The following is a 19,946-nucleotide window of genomic DNA, read 5'->3' as shown; positions in this document are numbered from 1 at the left end:
GACGCAGCTAACCAGGAGAACATTCACACAAATGATCTCTCATTTATTGGATAAACAGACTAAAGAGTGTAAAATGCTAAAAATTCAAGCTGTGGGCTTCACACGAAGGTGACAGAATTATTTAGGCTTGCTAACTGCCTATTTACATTCCAGCTTTCTCCAAATCTTTGATTATATACATACCAGCATGAAGGCCTGAGATAAATCAGGATGCTATTGAAACCAAAGACCGCTTGCATGTGAATGATAGAGAGAGAGAAGCAGGCCATTCTTTCCAAGGTTGTGAGCATGTAAAGGAAGTAGAGGTTAAAAATCCACATTATTAGCTCTAAGTGCAGCTGAGCTGCAGGGCATGCGATTGTGGTCCCAGAGCAAGCTGCCTTAACACGCTTCACCACAAAACAATGCTGGCTGAGGAGAAACTGCATGCCACTGATAAGGAAATAAAGCAGCCTGCAAGCACGACCAGGTGACAAGCATAAATTGTATGCTGCCAGTTTGTTTACCATTTTCAATTTATTCAGTCTGGAACATGATGAAAGCAGTAATCCCTGAACTTCCCACTGGTCACCAACTGCCCACATGTCTACGATGAAATCGCGGCCTGTCTTCCCACACAGCCCTTGAGTCTCAGGATAAATTCTGCACCCTCTCTTTTCCGAATCATCATTGCTATTTATACTTTCTATTCCAAAGTTTACACGTCGTTATGAATAACTGCATATAATTGCATCTTATCTATTATATAATTATTCTGCTTAGTGCAGGAGTTTTTACAGTATCATTCTGTTTTTAAATCTGATCCGTGAATATTTTATTTTCACAGCCCTAGTTTTAACATTAAGAATGTTTTTTTTTAAAGTGTTAATCTCTCCTTACAGTGTAAACATTTTCAAGAAAAGACAACACAGCTGTTTTTTTATATTTTACAAAGAGAGATCATCACAAGTGAAGCATCTTATTTGGCATTAAAATTCTTGGATCCATTAATATCCTTGGCATTAAAAACTCCCAGACTAGCCCAAAGAAAGATTTGTTAGCATTTGAAAGCATGCCTTTGGAATAACATGCTTTGAATTCTGCATTTCACTCATGAGCCAATCACCTGTGGCAAACAGTATTGTTCAGAAGTTTGGGATCAGTTTGACTTTTTATTTTTATTTTTTTTTATTAAATTAATATTTTTTGTTCAGAAAGGATCAATTCAATCTGTTAAAAATAAATAAGGTCATTAATAATGTAACAAAATATTTATGTTTTTATCACTGATAATAATTCATGTTTCTGAGCACCAAATCAGTAGAAATCAGCAGATTTCTGAAGCATCATGTGGCACTACAGAACAATTTCCAGATAACACTCAAAGAAAAAAAAAACTAATATAATATAATTCAATATATATTTTTTGATATGCTTGGTTAAATCTACATTGATGAATTGAGAAAGAGGCATTTTGATGGTACAATTTCAGTACTGACCAGCAGGGGTCATACTAACTGAGCCATGCTAACCAAACCTTGACCCCTTAGTCAAGACATAATTCTGCTTTGCTCTTTTCCCTTCAATGCCTCTTCTCCAACCTTTAGATGTCTCAAGAGAACCCACTCTTAAACTTATCTAGCTAATTTCTCAATAATTGTGATGAAATGTTGTAGGATCAGTGCCCTAACCTTTGTTTACTCGTATGAAAGGTATGCTTTGCTCGAGCATAAAGCAGCCTACTTGCACCGCTGGCCCTCGTTTTAATTTTAGGCTAAAACAGCATCCTTCACTGCTTGAGTCATGCAGGCTGTCCTCCTAGTCATCATTAGTTTAGCTTGATTTGAGGGAAAGGGGGCCGGAGCAAAGAAACTGTCTCAAAGGCACAAAAAGTGAAGCTTTTAATCAGGCGGAACTGGAACCGCTACAGGCCAGTGCTGTGTCACTTCCCAACAAACAAGAAAAAAGGCACCGCAAATGACTTCTAATAAAACAAGAGCAGCGGGATGAAAAAAGAGGGCTGAGAGGGAGAGCAAATGGAAGCGAAAGAGGGGAATCTAATATAAATGATAGTAGCTCAGACAATAGCCTCAGGATTCTACATCAAGCTTAACTAATCTGCAATTAAGCTTTAGACTGGGAGAAAACCTTGTAAAAATATTTGTCATGTGAGCCGTTTCTCTGGTCTCTGCACTAATTAACGAGCAGAGTTTGTTTGTACTTCTATTTACACATAACTACAAGCACAACAAACATATACCTCATGTGATTGCATTATCCAAAGATGCTTTCTAGATCTCAATTAGATCAAACTGACATACAATCGCTATCATTAAGCAACAATAATTTACTTAACAGCTCATGAACTGCAGAACTAACAAATTAAGTACACCATTAACAGTTGTATAATTAGTTGTATAATGGGCGACAGGGTGGATGCACCACAGTCTACTTTAATATGCCTAGAGGATTGAATAACACGTCAGTCCTTCCTCAGACCAACACAGCAGACAGACTTTAAAGTCATCTTAAAGTCAGATATATTTTTGTACTCCTATTGCTGTACAAATTAAAATGCAACACCACCAGTGCTTGCAGAAAAGGGAAATTATTTTCACAGCTAGGGAAGAAATAAGTGTGTTTCACAAGAAGGTGCAGCTACAGTCTTTAAGAGAGTTCAAATTAAATATTTTAGCCATGGTCAGCAGTTAGTACTCTGTTCCCTGCAGAGTAAGAGTGAAATGATCCAAGGCAATAGCATAAAGCAGAGACACCAGCTTTATCTTGTTCGGGCAGTGGTAAGGAGACATAGGATGCCTGTATGCGCAATAAACTGACAAACAGAAATATGTTTGGAGGGTACGGAATGAATTGGCTCAGTTTCAATCAAGCCAAATGAGCTTCTGAAAGCACAACTGAAGTATCAATACTTTCCGTTGAAACCCAGATACAAATATTGATCCAAAATGTTGTTAAACTATGCATTGATTTTTTTTTTTTTTGTGAAAAAAAATAAATAAATAATAAAATGACTAAAGTAGACTTTGAAGTGAAAATATGAAATGTGTTAGCAAGTTGTGTAAGATACTATCTATTTCTCATCTTACCATACGTAGAAAGACACAAGGAGCCAGTTGCAAACCGCTCAAACTGCTGACGCTTCACTCATGACATTCATTTAACCAGAGACCACAGCGCTAACCAGAGGCTGTGACAAAAACACATCATTCACATTAAAGTTCAAACGTAATTGTGGTTATTTATTATAGTGGCTTTATGTGATGATTGTTTAATGATTCGGATTATTTAACCGTTGAAACAGATTGTATAATAGTTAAAAACAGAAGTCTGATCATTTGCAGTTTAGCAAATTGCTAAACGGCTATAATAACATTTTTACCCTCAAATATCATTAAAATGTATAATAAAAGGTATCAGCATGCAAGATCAATTTCAAATTTAGCTTCAGTGGCCATCTGACCTTTGGTGCAATGCAGTGTATGGAATTTGTGAGAAGATTTAGCACAAAATTAAATCCTGGGGAAGCAATATCGATACTGTCCAGTATTGAAAGCTTCTGGAACTCATTTCTATGTTTTAGTATACTAAAATGTAATGTTTATAATATATATAATATTAAATAGCTGTGATTAAATGGTATAAGAAATACTGGCAACACTGTCCTTCACAGTATCCTGATCAACATGGTTGATCAAATGACCATCCATCCCTATCCATGACCCAGTTTAAATGCTTTTGTGTAGGCATTAAAATCTACATTCTTTTCTCAGATGAGTGAGACAGGTGAAGTGGATATGCAGATGGTGGACTCTCAGATATGGATCCCTGCTGAAGAACCAGTCTCCAACAAAACATTCCTGTTGAATTCCAAGATCTGGGAGATTTGCCAAGATCTGGCCATCCACTGGATCCACCCATCTCCTCTCAGAGGTTACATACAGGGCTTCACCGTCTCGAAATTCAATCCAACCCTAGTAATAAGGTTTCAGAATAGCCTAAGAGTCGAGTCTGTAATTTATTTTGCTCTCCACTGTTTGCTTGTACTTCTCTTCAATAGGAAATCAAAAAAGCATAAAAGAAACAGAATTTTAATGGTTAAATCTGTAGAAATGTCCTAAGCAATCACTGAATAATCAAGGACACATTACACCAGGTTTGAAGAACATGTTTGCCACAAACCAACTTCTGTTTTTCCAAATGAGGGCATTATAATACTGGAGGGCTTTATGTTCTTAAGGAAGATCAAAGAGGCCTTTCATTTTTTTTTGGATTTTTTCAGATTTTTTTTAGTAGCAAGTTTTTAGCGTTACTGTCTTTCCTTCTGTGACGCAGATGCTGAATTCCACGATGTAGAGGATGTGGATGAGACCCCAGAGCTGGAGGCGAGAGGTCCACGTCAGGCCCGGGACGTCATGGACCAGTTACCAGTGAACGACTATGTAAGTATGAGCCCCAGGTTCATTACTAAAACACTTGTTCAGACTGCGGGTGAGTCGGATAGTCATGCTCTCTTTCTTGGTATAAATTGTTCATTAATCGAAGTTCCCTTTCCGAACTTAAAACAGACCATGTGGACCACAGGGTATTAAAATTGCTCTATATATCTGCTTAAATCAGGCCAGTTCACTTAAGACTCCCTTAATGTCTTACAGCTAATGGAGAGGGATATTTAGCCTTCAAAGGAAGCAAGTTTGCCTTGCACAATTTTTCCTTGCCTCTCTTATGTAGTTAGTGATGTACAAAGCCTCCCAAGGTCACTCATTAATGAATAGATAAATGTATAAATCAGGCTGTAATTATCAAGGAATGGAGAATCAAGCGGCCAAAGAGTGTCCTTTATTGCGTCCATGAAGTGAAGCATATGTTCAATGATTAATTATCCTGAAGCTGCACGCACTATTGCTTCGCACACCTACGATATACACCTCCCCAACTAGCGTGCGACTTCTAGCCTCCAAGCACAAGGATGAGAAGACTGAGAAAAGAAAGAACTTTGGGTGGAGGAAAAAAGGCACATTTATCTGCACAGGCCCAGGAACGTCTTGCCTGCCCACCTCATCCAGCAACATGGACCGCAAGGTAGCGTATAATTAAGGCAGACCCAGATGAAACCACCTTTCCCTTTTGAAAACCTCTCCTTCTATCAGCTGGTTAATACAGCCAATTCCAAGGCTAAGCACAGGTGGGCTGTGTTTGTGGGCAGAGCGATAACAAAGGCTTTTGTGAACGTCAAAGTGGATGTGGCTCCCGGTAATTGGAGTCTGGAGTCATGTAGATGCTGCTGGGAAGCCAGATACCCCAGACCTTTCAGAGGATCCTAGACACAAGCCCTTCTTTAGCTCTCCCACTGGCAGACATCTGCAGCTGGAGGAGGGAATTCGTATTTTGCGACAGGTCTCTTCCTGTTGTGCACTTTTTATAAATAATCATCAAAGTACCTGTGACAGAAGGCCTGAGATATACGAGGCTGACCTTTCCCCAGTCCTGCCACGCTGATGCCTTGTGTGCCAGCACAGCTCTGGATATCTTTCAAACTGAATAACTATCATCTGGCTGCGCTGAGAAATTGCATCATGGTCCTTGACCTACATTGGGAGGATAAGCTTCTGATGATTGGGTCCCGTCGAATCTCAGACTCGTGTGCCTGCTGCAGTTGTTGATGGTAGGCATCGTGACCCCGCGTCCTAGCTGAAAGCATTCTGGCTTGCATATCGCTGATTGAACCTGCCTCCCCACGTCTGTCTGAACTTAAGGTGCTCTGTCGGGTCAAGGACCTGATGAAGATGAATTCACTTTAAACTTAGGATACTAAAATGAAACAAATGCTTGGTTTCAAGTCTCTTGTTAAATCTGTCATTTAAAACAAAAACTGTAAAATTAAAATGATAATACGTGCAGTTCAGTTTGGAGGTAAGTCTCCTGCTTGCCAACTTCCAAGGCTGTATTCATTTGATAAAAAAAAAAAAAAAAAAAAAAAACATTGTGAGTAGTGTCACATGATCCTTCAGAAATAATTCTAATATTAGAATTCTAAATCATTATCAATGTTGAAAACTGTTGTGCTGCTTAATATTTTTGTGACAACTGTGATACATTCTTTGACAAATAAAAATGACAAGAACAGTATTCAATTGAAAAAGAAAACGTTTGTTAAATAATTTAATTTAATAAAACAACTTTCTTCACACTTGAGCGTAATCTTCCCAGCATTCCTCCGCAGGTGTTCGCATTAGCATTTCGATGAATGTTCATCTTCAACAATAATTAAATTCTACCATACAATGAATGCAAATGCTATACTTTTGTTGTAAACAGGATATCTAGATTTGATTCATAAGTAACCTGTAAAAGGGGTCTTTCTCTACCATTTACCGATAAGCGGGTCCTCCACAATCAACTGTATAATGTGCCACACCATAATAAATGAGGAGTTTTCATACTTCCTCACATTAAATGCTACTACATCACGTTTTACGGGCTGTAATACTAAACATAACAGAGAACATGACAGGGTTTGTAAAGAAAATACAAAGCGCTACAGTCAGCTATAGGCACCTGTTCTTATGCATGACTGACATCATGTCCCAGAGTACTTCACTTCTTCTCACTGACATATAAAGTCTCAAACATGAAGTTATTAACACTCACTTTCTCATTGTGGCAGGATAAACAGTTTGATTAATATACCTCCGTGGAACAATACCATTCATAGTCTGTTTGTTTTATCCTAATCACACATCATTTCACTCTGCAAAAAATCTCTTATTTTCCCAAATAACATCCACCTTTCATGCTGGCAGGGGGCTTTTCTGTGAAAGTCTGATAAAGCAAAGAGTGCTACACTGACAGGCTTTGTGTCGTTTCCAAAATGAATTGTTGTCTCAACACTCTTGACCCTAAACCTGACAAACATTATGAATCAGTAATTGTCTTTGTGCATTTGTGAGAGTAATAAATCAAAGAGTACAAGCATCACCCTGCTTCCTCTTGCACAAGTCTAATCATTAGAAGTATACAATTTTCACTCCATTCATCATTGCATAGTGAGCTCATGAAAACTCATACATGCGCCGTTTATGGAGAACATAATGAGAAATGGGACTCCAGAGGAGAAATGCATGTCATTATGCATCTTCGCACGCACAGGCACATTATAATTCACTGCGCTTCATCTCAAACCCAGAAAGATCAATAATGATAATAATATACCTGTTTATACTATACAAACACCACAAATGATCGTTTTTAGATGCCATTTTCATCGTTTCTAAGCGATTTTCTCCCCTCACGTTCATTTGTGTCATTTCCCAAAAGGAAGTCTGAAACATTGCCAGACGACCTGGAGAGACACGGCTTCATCTGCCAATCTAATGCAGATCAGCAGAGTCGACTAGGTCCATGACAGTGTTTTAATCAGACGGATAACTTAATATTGTCTGTGTGGTAAGCTTGGGGAGATCGAAATGCAGTCAAACCGTGGAAACCGTGCGAGTCGAGGGTGCTCTCTGCTCCAACAGTTACGGGGGATAGAAAGTTAAGTGGCACTTCTCGGAACCCATCTCGTTGTAGCGGCTGATCAAAGGCATGGCACTCAGCCCTGGGTAATCTGGAGCGGGCACGCGTACACGATCACAATGGAGAGGGCCAAGGGCCATTAATTCTACCCAATTTACCTTTCACTCCGCTTTTATTTAGCCCTTACACCAATTCACACCCTGCCTTCGAGAGCAAATAAACCGATCCTTGTTGGGCGATCATTACCCCGCTAATTGCTGTATGAACGTGCCATTCGCTTCATGCCAAAGTCAAAGGAGGGCATGAAAGTGCATGGGGGAGGGTTCTCATTTCTGAGCCGAAATGAGAACGGGGTCGCTGCTCGGACTCAGGCGCCAATGCTACACTTTTATGGGAGTGGGAGGGCTGGGATGAAAGAAATAGTGTAATTATCTCCATGGCTGCCAGTGTCAAACTCGCTGTGACTGAGAACAGACAGGCAGCGGGGTTAAGGGACTTGAATCAGAGATGCTAAAGCCAAGCGATGCCACTGGCGGCGTAATGGAAAGGTCAAGGGCATTATATCATATCTGATACCCTGGCTTGGCATATCAAAAGCATCTACTTTAAATGCCACTCTGATCCTTGTGACATATCTGAGCATGACAGGGTTTTTTGTCATCGTGTGTCTACACCCCATAATCACTCTTCATTCCCCCTTCTGAGCACTGCACCTTTTTATTGCTAAAATCAAGCCATCAGTCAAGTGCCCTGTGGTGAGATTGCAGGTATTGTTTGGCTGCGGTTCTGACCCTGTTGACTCACTCTCTTTGCAGAGAGAAGCGGGGATGGAGCTGGACAACAGCCTAGATGAGCAGGGCTACTGCTGCCAGTACTGTCGTCGGGGGTACCGTTACTGTCGGCGATACTACGAGCCCCTGGGTGGCTTTTGGCCGTATCCCTACTATTACCAGGGAGGACGGGTAATCTGTCAGATTGTCATGCCCTGCAACTGGTGGATAGCAAGAATGCTGGGACGAATTTGAGGATGCCAGTGGGAACCAGTGGTGCTATGCTGCTCAGGGGTACGCGTAGACCAGCTTCATTTGTACGAAATGTCACATATACTCTCAAAACCTTTTTCCATTCTTTGTGTAAAGAAATCTTTTAAAATAAGTCAACTGTTTATTTAGGTGCTATTTTTCACAATTTCACCGCCTTCATTAGTTTAATTTGTGGTACTTCAAATTAATTTTTAATAGTACAAACATATTCCATCTCAGACTATTTTCAACAGCATTTTGCTTGTAATTATTATGCATGACATTTTTATGAACATATTCATTTGAAACCACATGGAATACTAGTCTCTCAATTAATATGGTTGTAAAAACTGTTACTATAGAATTAACTGTTTAAAACAGGGCTAGATGGAGTCTCATGTCAATGGAGGAAGTATTTCTTGTCAACTACATGGCTGCTTACTGTAAGAATTATAATTTTCAATGTCTTTATCTGTCGTTGACCTGATGTTGATACTGGAAGAAGAACAGAAACAGGTGCTTTGGAAATTGTCAGTTACTGTAGTCTACATATTACATGCATACCTTCCAAAACAGTAGTGTAGGCAAGACAATGTGATTTAATTAACATTGATTTAAGTTGATGTTGTTTGATTGTGCATGAAGTTCTGCATGACATGACCGTTTCCATGGGCCCTTTGTTTGTCATGTTTATAGTGGATGAGAGGCATTATAAGAAGCCAGGTTAACAAATAAGTTCACAGTAATTTGCATGTTTACATTATGAACTATTGTGTTTAATGTATTTACGCTTAAGCAAGTCCCTGTAGAACTTTGAAAATTAGCCTTTTTAAAAGCTGTTATGTCAATTTAGTGCGGTGTAGAACTACACTGTACACATATCACATGGCTATATTTAAGTAGTCACATTGCTAGCACTATAATTGCAGGTCTGGGACTGTTTCAATCAATTCTTTCATCCAAGCAAATGCGTGCTTTATAAATTGCATTTACGTAATCGAATGCTCTTTTGTGTTTTTCTTCTGAATAAAACTGGTAAAAGGTTTATAGTCTGCTACTAATTTACTGCTGCATATAAGGATGTGCTAAGGGACCTAAAAAGTGCATTACATGTATGCCTTAAATTTTCATAGTCTGTTTTCTTTGGGAAACAAACTGGATGACCTTGACATTATTAGCATTATGTTCTTCCAGTTCTGCACATGACTGAGCTATATGAAATCTAATAAGACAGACGCAATATATTATTTTAAATTATCATAACGAAAGTATACAAAATGCATCTATTCTGAGAAACCAACAAAAGAGCAAAACACAGGGCTTTCATCTTGAAACAAAAGATGCCACATCTGTGACAAACAACCATGCAAAGACACAAAGCATTCCATGGAGGAAGTTAAAAATCACCTTGATGTTTATTTCTTTCGCATCCATGGTCAGTTGTCTATATGTGATTTTCATCAGCCATATCCTTTCTCAAAACACTTCTTTCTTTTGCAGTACTAAGATCTAATTCACTAGAAGCCTGAGGTAAATGATCAAAGCTCGAAATACCCCATAGAAAGCTTATTATACCAGATCCTGTTTCTTTTATCACAATACATAAAAACATGAACAAACAGCAATTATCTTGATGCTCAAACATTAACAGAGCCATTGTGTAGCAGAAAAGATATCTATAATATTAATTTAAATATAAAAAAACATAAATATCTTTAATATACTAATAAACATCTAAACTATCTATTATTATTCCATTAATCAAATTCATTTTTTAAATTAAATTATTACATATATTACTGTAATTCTTCATGTAAATAAATAGGCTAAAAATAAAAATCAACTTACCCTCGTTTTGTTCAAAACCTATATATCTTTCTTGGAAAACCAAAGACAACGACTGGAAGAATGTCCAAGCTTCTCTCATCAACACACTGAAAAAAGAACAAAATACTCTAATAAAACCCATCATAATAGTGATGGAAAAATGAGGAAGAAAAACAAATGTTATTAAACATAAGAAGCGTACCTTTTATTGACGGTTTTCCTTGGGTGCTATGTATATTTTACTAATATAAACATTCTAAGCAACATTACAATTAGTACAAAGTCAAAGAGTAAGAGTATTTACATTTAACCAAGCTGTTTACAATTTCACTGCACTTTATGATGCCATATCCTTTGTGTTTTCGTTGCTATTTCTACTCACGTACCTGCTGGTTTGTTTATATACATGTCAGCTATGACAGATAACATATGTTGTATATTTTATGTATATTATCCTGTCAAGGCTAAGAAACCAACAACAAAAAAAGACCTACACAAAAAGTACCAGTGAGTCATGACTTGAAACTGAAAGATTAGCCTATAGAACAACACTATGCACATCCTCTATAGCATCTCAGATCCATTCTGAGACGTGTCTAACGATTTCAGATGTAAAACAACCTATTCTCATTTGTGAAAGTTCAGAGCTGCTTGTATTTCATTGCCGAGACGCAGAAAGATTGAGAGTGAGTCTGCGGCAACAGTGACTGCATGAGACTGAAGGAGAAAACTCGGTGAGACTGGAGCAGTGCAAGGAGGCAGGATGGGATGACTGCAGACTGCACAGGTACGCATGTGAATTAATTCCTTTTGTTAGCACATCAAAAGTGCATTGTAATTTACCTCCAAGCTGTTTGTTTTAGTTCCCAGGATTTAACTCGTGGAGCAGGTAGTCTGTGTTTTACAGGCAGACTTTCAGCTTTAAAGCAGTACACGATGTACAAGAAGAGAGAGCAAATTACTTGTTAGATATATTTCAGTGAGGTGTGTCACTACTGCCCTCCAGTGGTGCCGTATGGATATGACTGTATTATTGTGCGAGGAGATCTGCAATACCTAGAGATTCTTTCTGGAAGTTCTACTGCTGGTGTAGGACTCAATGTACACGTCTTTGCTCATGTTGGCTTATAACATAGGCATATTAAAAGGTAAATGCTGAATATTCCGATTTTATGTAAAATATTTCATAACATAATACATTTATCGCCTTGATGCTAATTTTCAAAATATTTTCTATGATATAAACCTTTTACAGAAAATTTTATGTCGAGTTTGATACTAAAAAAATCCTGTTTTGTAAACTAATTGTGCGACAGATAGGATTTATTTACAGCACCACGCTCATTTCAGTAGGAACCGCCAACAGTTAATCATTGTCAACAACTGACCTGCACATTTATATTTATTTCTTTTCTTTTCTTATTTTTTCTACTTTTCTTTTTCTTAATATTTGTATACTTTATAATTGCACTGTCCTTGGAGTGGGCCTGACCTACATTTCACTGCTGGTTATACTCTGTATAATTGTGTATGTGACAAATAAAAATCTTGAATTGTCGCAAAGCGTTCCATATCGATTGTGGGACCACTCATCTATAATTCTCTGTTATAGAGCAGTGGGTAGGACTCATCAGACTATAAAATAATCTTTATAGTCAAGATGTGAATTATGAATACTGTATTGTAATTATTTAATCTTAGTTTTTACTTCATGACATATTGAAAGTGGTGATACTGTAGGCCTTCAAATATTTAAGTACAAATATCAGATTTAAGTACAGTAAATATATTAAGGATGTTTTTGGATCACTATCTTCAATCATTCAGGACACACATGGACGGACACACACACACACACGCACGCACGCACACGCGGGAGGAGCAAACGACAGATACAGTGGGTGTGGCGTCAGGCCTCGGAGAGGTTTTTGCTAAACAATAATCAAAAATAGTGTCCAAGGGGAAAAAGTGTCCAAAATAAACAGGGGATCTGGTGTCCTCGTCGTGCTGCGGGGTACGTGAAGGAGGGCAGTGTTCAGAAAGGATGGGTCCAGGGAAGGGGCGGAGTCCGGTGGCCGCACGCGCTCCCCTCTCGGGTCCGGGAGCGAGTGGCGGCGGCTTCTCTCGAGCGGCTTCGTCCTACTCCTTGGCCCCCGGAGCTTCTGGGGGATTAAACGGCCCGGCATTCTGGCCCGTCAGCCGTAACGGGCGCAGCAGTCTCCCTTCTCGACGCTCCCTTCCTGGACCCGCGAGGACACCAGCGTGCATGCACGGGGAAGAGACCGGTCTCTCGAGTAGAGGCGAGCTCGGCATTTAAACGGCGGCGGTGATGAGGCTCTATTCACATCAGGTGCGCCTCATCACACGCCGCCAGCCCTGGCTGTTTCAGCGCCCCTCCTCTCTCACACACCCACTCCCGTCGGGAGCATGGTGAAGGGCGGTGAATACGGGACGGGGTGGTGATGATGATAAGGGGGGAGGCAACCGACTCGTCACAATACATACATACACACACACTGCCGCTCAAAAGTTTGGGATCAGTAATAGTTTTATGAAGACGTTTCTTCTGCTCATCAAGGCTGTAAATATTTGATCAAAAATACAGAAAAAACTGTTATTTTGTGAAATATTATTGCAATTTAAAATAACCGTTTTCTGTTTTAATATACTTTAAAATATAATTTATTTCTGTGATCAAAGCTGAATTTTCAGCATCATTTCTCCAGTCTTCAGTGTCACATGATCCCTCAGAAATCATTCTAATATGCTGATTTATAATATGCATATAATTTTTAGGATTCTCTGATTAATAAAAATATAAAGAGAACAGCATTTATTTATAAAAAAAAAAAAAAAAATTGTGTTACAATGTGCAATGCTATTCAAAAGTTTGGGGTCGGTACATTTTTTCTTTCTTTTTTAAAGAAATTAATACTTTTATTCAGGAGAGATGTGTTAAATGAATAAAAAGTCATAGTAAATACTTATATTGTTAGAAAAGATCTCTATTTTGAACAAATGCTGCTCTTTGTAACTTTATATTCATCAAAGAATCAAAGAAAAATGTACCAAAAAACAATATAAAGCAGCACAACCGTTTTAACACTCATGATAAATAAAGCATATTAGAATGATTTCTGAAGGTTCATGTGACACTGAACTGGAATAATGCGTCACAGAAATAAATTCCATTTTAAAGTATATTAAAATAGGAAACTAATATTAGAAATTGCAGTAAGATTTCACAATATTACTGTTTTTTTCTGTATTTTTGATCGAATAAACACAGCCGTGATGAGAAGAGACTCCCTTTAAAAACTTTATATATATATATATATAGAGAGAGAGAGAGAGAGAGAGAGAGAGATAGATAGATAGATAGATAGATAGATAGATAGATAGATAGATAGATAGATAGATAGATAGATAGATAGATAGATAGATAGATAGATAGATAGATAGATAGATAGATAGATAGATAGATAGATCCCAAACCCTTGACTAGTGAATATTCAGAGTTGAGAAAGAGCAAAAAGAACAGATTTGGGGAAAATAAAATAATTTTTTTTAAACAATTTTAATAAATGGATTAATATTTAAATATAATTATTTCCATATATTTCATTGTTGCAATAAAAAAAATATGTATACAGCTGGAAAGAATATCCAAGTCTTTTTGAATGGCTATATCAATGGAGAAAGATCTGTTTTTCTGCCAGATGATGTAGTTATAGCATCTACCAGCAGGGGCTAATGGGGCCATAATAATCAGCCAAACCTTGACTCTATGGTTATGACCTGGGAAATATAAAATTATGGTTATTGTTTCATTTGTCAGTGGAAGAATTTTATCAATTCAGGCAGTTGAGGGATGTAGGGTGAGAAGTTTAATGGCTGTAAGAGTATTGCTTTTAGCTTCTATAAATTCCTGCTGTGAGACCGCTGCTGCTTTAAAAATTTGATGTAAATATAAAGTGATGAACAAAGGACGTAAATTGGAGTGGATGTCATTAGTCTTAGTTCTGTAACAGAACAAAACCATTGTTTAGTTTGTGTGTGTGTGTGTGTGCGGCAGCGTCCTGGTGTGTGAGTAATCTTAGCACAGCCCCTGACTGGAGGCACATTTCTAATGACCGCCATCCCTCAGCCGCCCCGCCACTCCTCACTGGAGAGACGCCGTGATGCAATAAACACTCGCTCTATTCAAGCATGTCATTGGCCTCCAGCTACTTGTCGTCTTGCTTTAAAAATAGAATGTTCCTTGAGCTGATTTTGTGCAGCTGTGTTGATGTTAAGACCCGGTTTTGACGCTAGCGGACAACAGCTGTCTAAAAATTCAGCTTTAATTTGAATACCTTTTTTAAAACTATACAAGGGTTATTTTGGTTTAGAAGTTTACGATTAGTCATAGATCCTATGGCATTCAGAAGTGAAACACTGATCACTGCAAGCTGTCCTGTTTAATAACAGGGAGTCAGCATGCCATGTCAAACAGCTACAGTACATGTGTTTCCTGGACCACGACATGCTGTGCTTGATCTTTATTTTGAACAACATTTTGTCATTCTGGTATAATCATGATATTTCTAATTGCAACTGCGTCTTAACTGTGAGACTACAAAGAATATTAGTACTTTAAAAATGTATTTGAATGTAAGACTGAAAAGTGGCTGAAATGGTGAAAACCTAAAACAATGCAACACCTAAAATACACACTATAGGGAAGACCGGGGCTAGTTGTCACAAGGGTTGTACAGTATCTAAGTAATCATGATTTTGAATTCAATGATGCATTTTTTCTAGCAGTGTTGTTGTTTGTTATCTAATTTAAAACTATCATAATCAGTTTTGAGTATTAAAATTCCATCATATTTTACTATGATAAAAAAAATCACACTGACATAGCCTGCATTCACACAACTATACAGTAAAACGGTATATATATGAAATTATAAACTTGTCATTTTTATAAAAGTTCTGCATTATTTTATAAAAGTCAGGTCGGGACAAGTCACATGTTTAATATTTTATTTTATAAAATGTATTACACAATTACAACAACTTTTGTACATTTAACCTTAACATGTTTACTGCTTTTTTATTTTCCATTAAATAGCCTGTAATTGGCTGTTTAATGACAGCATGGCTCTTTGGGAGTTCATTGAGTTTTTGGGGGATTTTGTTTTTCGTCGTCTACTTGTGGGGAAAGATGGAAATGTCAGGAAAAAGACTTACTGTATTTTTGACATAAAAATAAATCCAATTTAAGAAATTTTTTGCTGTACTTGTCTCCCTCCATCCTCTATTTAAAATGAAACCTACAGACTTGACATTAGAAATGAAAAAGTTCATATTTGTGTATTTGTTATATCTTCTCCAATTCACGTAACATTTGTAGTGGTGTGATAAAATATCTTCCCATTTTCACAGGACAGGTTAGCGCTGTGCAAATCATTTAAACAACCACTTTTAGTTGCCATTTTGCTTTGCCCATACTTGTTGCTACAGTTGCCTTTAACAGCTCTGGTGTTATGTTTTGCTGGATGTTATTGTTTTATTTTTCAGTGTTGCCTGTAGGGTTCAGAGTGCTGGGTAATCTGCAGCTGTGTGTGAATAGTAGACTTGGGGGTAAGAGCTCCAGCATGTACCAGCTGCCAGATGGCTCCATCAGCACACACACACATCCCACCATATAAGACCATAGAAAGCCTTTCCAAACCCGTATCACTGTAATCACACACACAATCATTTCTATCCTCACCACAAGGCCAGTACACACAGAGCTGCAGGTGCGAAAACTGTCCTGGGTGCTCTCACAGTCTGTGTTAGTTGTTTAAAGATTATTTGCCCACAAGACAGATGGAAAAAATTATGTATTTATTATACATAAAATGATGGAGGGTGGATATGTTAAACAAATAGTACAATGATATGATGTTCTGCATGTCATATTTTTCTATGGATCACAAAAGGACAATTTTGAAGAATGTTCAAGCAGCTCTTTTCTATAAAGACCACAAGGCTGTCAAACTCCAATAAGGGCAAATACATTTCAAAAGCACCATTAAAACAATCTGTGCCATTGTCATGTAGTATTTATTTTTTGGAGTCTGACATTCACTAATAATTGTGGTTGTACATAGAAATATGAATGTTTCTTTTTGTATGTTTCACAGAAGAAGAAAAAAAACAGGTTTGAAACAGTATGAGGGTATTTTTATGACCAATTTTTTTGTTGTTGTTGCTAATGCTAATGCTCTTATTCACCCGCTCAAATGAGGAAATCATGCCATGGTTGTTCAGTAACTCTTTTCGGCACTTGCTTCCTGTAGTTAACAGATTGCACTCACTCCATCCTCGCCGAAGTTGCCATGGTGCTCTGTAGTCTCCAGAAGGAGCAGACAAGCCGAATAAGAGCACATATGGCTGGAAACAAAGCTCCCCGCAGCAGCCTCGATTCACAGCAAGATGTTGCAAGATACCTGGGAGTGCATCTGACCTCTGTTAATTCACGTTAACAAAAGAAACGCTTGAGGAGATGCACCAGGAGGTGTACTTGTTTTATTACGTCGGAACAATGATAGCATCTGCCTTGTGGGCTTTGTGTTGTTTACCCACAATCCAGTTAGTCTGTGATCTTGAGTTTTAATTTCCACAGCAAAGAGGGAACAGGAGATCACACGTTCACGTTAAGGCAAATTTGTATTTATTATATTTATTTTCTTTTGGTTCTTTCTTTTAAAAAAAAAATAAAAAATCTAGTCTACTATAAGACAATTGGGGGAAAAAAAAAGGAAAGCCCTGAGAAAAGGCAAGATTAAATTATAGCAAGAGCACTAGCATACCTTTACCCAAAAACTAAGCCTCTGGTCAACAAATATTATAAACAAGACCAGGTCTGAAAATGACATGGTGGCCAGAAGGACATTATTATTCTATTATGATGAGGTCACCGATTGTCTTACTGACGTAATATTGCATAATACAAGGTGTTGCCATGATTGTCGGAGCAGCACCAGAGTTCTGGTGTTAGTCAAACAGAATTAGAGGCAGAGGCCTGCTGCCTGTGATCAGCGTCTTGTCTTCTGAGAGTCCAGTCCACATTTACCCTCAACAACTTGAGTCACTTCTTCCAATTTAGCACAAATTTAGTTTAGTTTCAACATGTCTGCAGCATCCACTCTGTTTACTTGTGGAGATGCCGCTATTAAGAGACTGTGCTCTAGATTCATTGGATATAAATGAGGCGAGGAAGGAACGGAGGCCATGGACAGCGGACTACATCAACTACAAATACATACATTTTAAAAATCTAGCTAAATGTCACAGAACACACCAGCTGTGACCTGAAAAACAGTCGTGTAAGGCATCAGTCGAACGATATGTGGTCGATACAGGGTAAAAGTATGACAGCGTAAAGGCAGAAACCAAAGGACATAGCATTTATAGCACGTACGCTCTGTAAAATGGCTTTAAACACATCACAGTGAATAAGAACAGCATGATAGCTCAATCTCATAAAGCTACGTTCAGATCCCCTTATATTGAAAAATAGATAAAATATGAAAGGTGTGCGGATTACATGGAATGCTTTAAATTGGAAAAATACAGCAATACACACACATACTGGAGTCTTATGGGTAAAATTAGCCCTACATACTGCATATTTTCCCTCATTTTTGCATTTGTTTAAAAAAAGACTTTATACAGAATTTAGAAATTCAGAAAATAAATAAATTTGTGGCCATAAATTGAATCTTAGTTGTGTATTATATATTTATATAGAATTATATATACTGCGTTCCATTTCATATGAACAAGATTATAATGGGGAAATACTTTGCAGATGATTGTGGAATTTGTCACTATATTCTCTAGTCTGTTACTATATACAAACAATGTCTACGAGAACTGCCTCTCTCAATGACAGGCAATGCCCATTTCCATAAAAGCGCAGGGCTTTTATATTTGTGTGTGATGGAAAAAGAATAACCTCTTCTGTTCTGATGGTATGAGGGGGATTAGATAATGTCATAATTCTGTATTAAAAACAGAGTGAATCATACAATCTTCCCCTTCAAAACATCACTTCCAAAACAAAGCATTTACCACCTAGACACTCTTTCAGTATTATTCCAATAGGCATCCTTTTGAAGTCCACTAAAATGGCTACATAATAAAACACAAAACAAATGTTTATCCATATTGTATGTCCTAAGCAACTGTGTGTGTGTTTAATCCTAAAGTTAATGGTGTGTTGTTCGTTTCTTTTTGGCTTCCCATCAACTCCTCCTTTGGTCCCGCTGCTGGATAAAGTCTTTGGATTTGTCTGTGGAGATGAGAAGAGAGACAGAAACATCTCAACTGGCACATATGGTGGGAATATCCCTGGTTGGAGAATGGCTGCTCTCCTGTTGGGAGTTTGGGTGTGACGGAGAGCAAACCAAAGAGCTTTCATCATGACATCATGGTCGGTATCACTCAAGGTTCGAATTTAGGTACAATATCACAATAACTTTGAGTAAACAACAGTCTTCAGGTTCAACGCCCATTCTAAACAATCAAGAGCAATAAATTACAGATAATCTGCTCCACTGAAAAAATCCTGTATTTTTTTTCACGTGTTTCCCTGGCTTGGGCCACTAGTTTAGGTCTCAGCTGGTTCCACCTTGACCTGGATGAAGTGGGATGCGGGTATCTGTATGGTGCCCGGCAATTCCTGCTCTTTAGCCTCAGGCTCCGGATGCAGAGCCACTTCTCCTCTTACTTCTAGCTCCTCCACAGGGGTCAGGCCCTCACTGGGGCTGCTAGCCAGCTGCGAGCCCATGTCCGAATGTCCATTGAGGGTCTGACCCAGCTCCTGACCTGCACTATTGATGATCACAGTTCTGTAGCTCAGCTCTGCCATTCCTTCCTCAAGCTCATCTTTGCTGTACGAGGCCATGCTAGGGTTGCTGTTGACCAGAGACTGGAGGTACTGTGGGTCTAGGATCTCCTCCTTCACCTGCAGGCCTTGAAGTTCACTGGGCTTCAGGACAGTAGCGATGACCGTTCCGGGCTGCTGGGCCACGACGGTCTGCCCATTGGCATTGAGAGTGACCAGGCGGGTGATGCCATTAAGAGATCCGGCTTGCTGTGGCATGGTGCTGATGACCCCTCCACTGGATGAGCCCAGAGTGGACACGAGGAGCTGCTGGGACTGAATGCTATCTGTCGTCAGAGAGGCAGTCTGTATGGTGAGCACATCTTTACTGCCAGGGCTGGTGGAAGGCACAGTGTGGAGAATGACCCGAGGTGGCGAGGCATGAGTGGAGGAATCCCCATTGGTTAGAACAGAGGACAGTGGCAGGGTCTGCAGGGTGACTGGACCTCCTCCTTGAGCTCCTGATGTGAGGACCATGGGAACAGAGCCTGGCATATTTATAGTCCTGAGGGAGATAGAGGGGCATGGGGTTATAAAGCAAGAACACTTTAGTTCCAGTATGAGAAGAAAAAATTACATGGCGGCATTTAATTAAAAGCGCCAGCTGTATTTTTGATAAACTGTGGAACATGCAAAATACTTTTTTTCCAAGTTAAAGA

General features: G+C 38.7%; 2 protein-coding genes across 5 annotated transcripts in view; one reads left to right on the top strand and one right to left on the bottom strand.

Annotated features, from left to right (window-relative positions):
- The window catches only part of LOC306853253 (tenomodulin-like), a 32,883-nt gene extending 23,301 nt beyond the window's left edge, over positions 1 to 9,582 (top strand). Inside the window, exons 5-7 of the mRNA XM_079390517.1 lie at positions 3,771 to 3,930; positions 4,333 to 4,439; positions 8,331 to 9,582. Coding sequence (XP_079246643.1) covers positions 3,771 to 3,930; positions 4,333 to 4,439; positions 8,331 to 8,540 — 477 coding nt within the window. The 3' untranslated portion in view covers positions 8,541 to 9,582. The remainder of the gene's footprint in view (positions 1 to 3,770; positions 3,931 to 4,332; positions 4,440 to 8,330) is intronic.
- A 6,646-nt stretch (positions 9,583 to 16,228) lies between these two features.
- The window catches only part of LOC306852960 (ETS-related transcription factor Elf-1-like), a 39,819-nt gene continuing 36,101 nt past the window's right edge, over positions 16,229 to 19,946 (bottom strand). For all 4 annotated transcript variants that reach the window (XM_079390084.1, XM_079390086.1, XM_079390083.1 and 1 more), the window contains exon 9: positions 16,229 to 19,792. In XM_079390084.1, the coding sequence (XP_079246210.1) occupies positions 19,012 to 19,792 (781 nt within the window). In that variant the 3' untranslated portion in view covers positions 16,229 to 19,011. The remainder of the gene's footprint in view (positions 19,793 to 19,946) is intronic.

This window comes from Barbus barbus (assembly GCF_936440315.1).
Source record: "Barbus barbus genome assembly, chromosome: 33".
NCBI classification, from domain to species: Eukaryota; Metazoa; Chordata; class Actinopteri; order Cypriniformes; family Cyprinidae; genus Barbus; species Barbus barbus.
The sequence above is the reverse complement of the archived record's forward strand: the minus strand, read 5'-3'. Positions and strand labels throughout refer to the sequence as shown.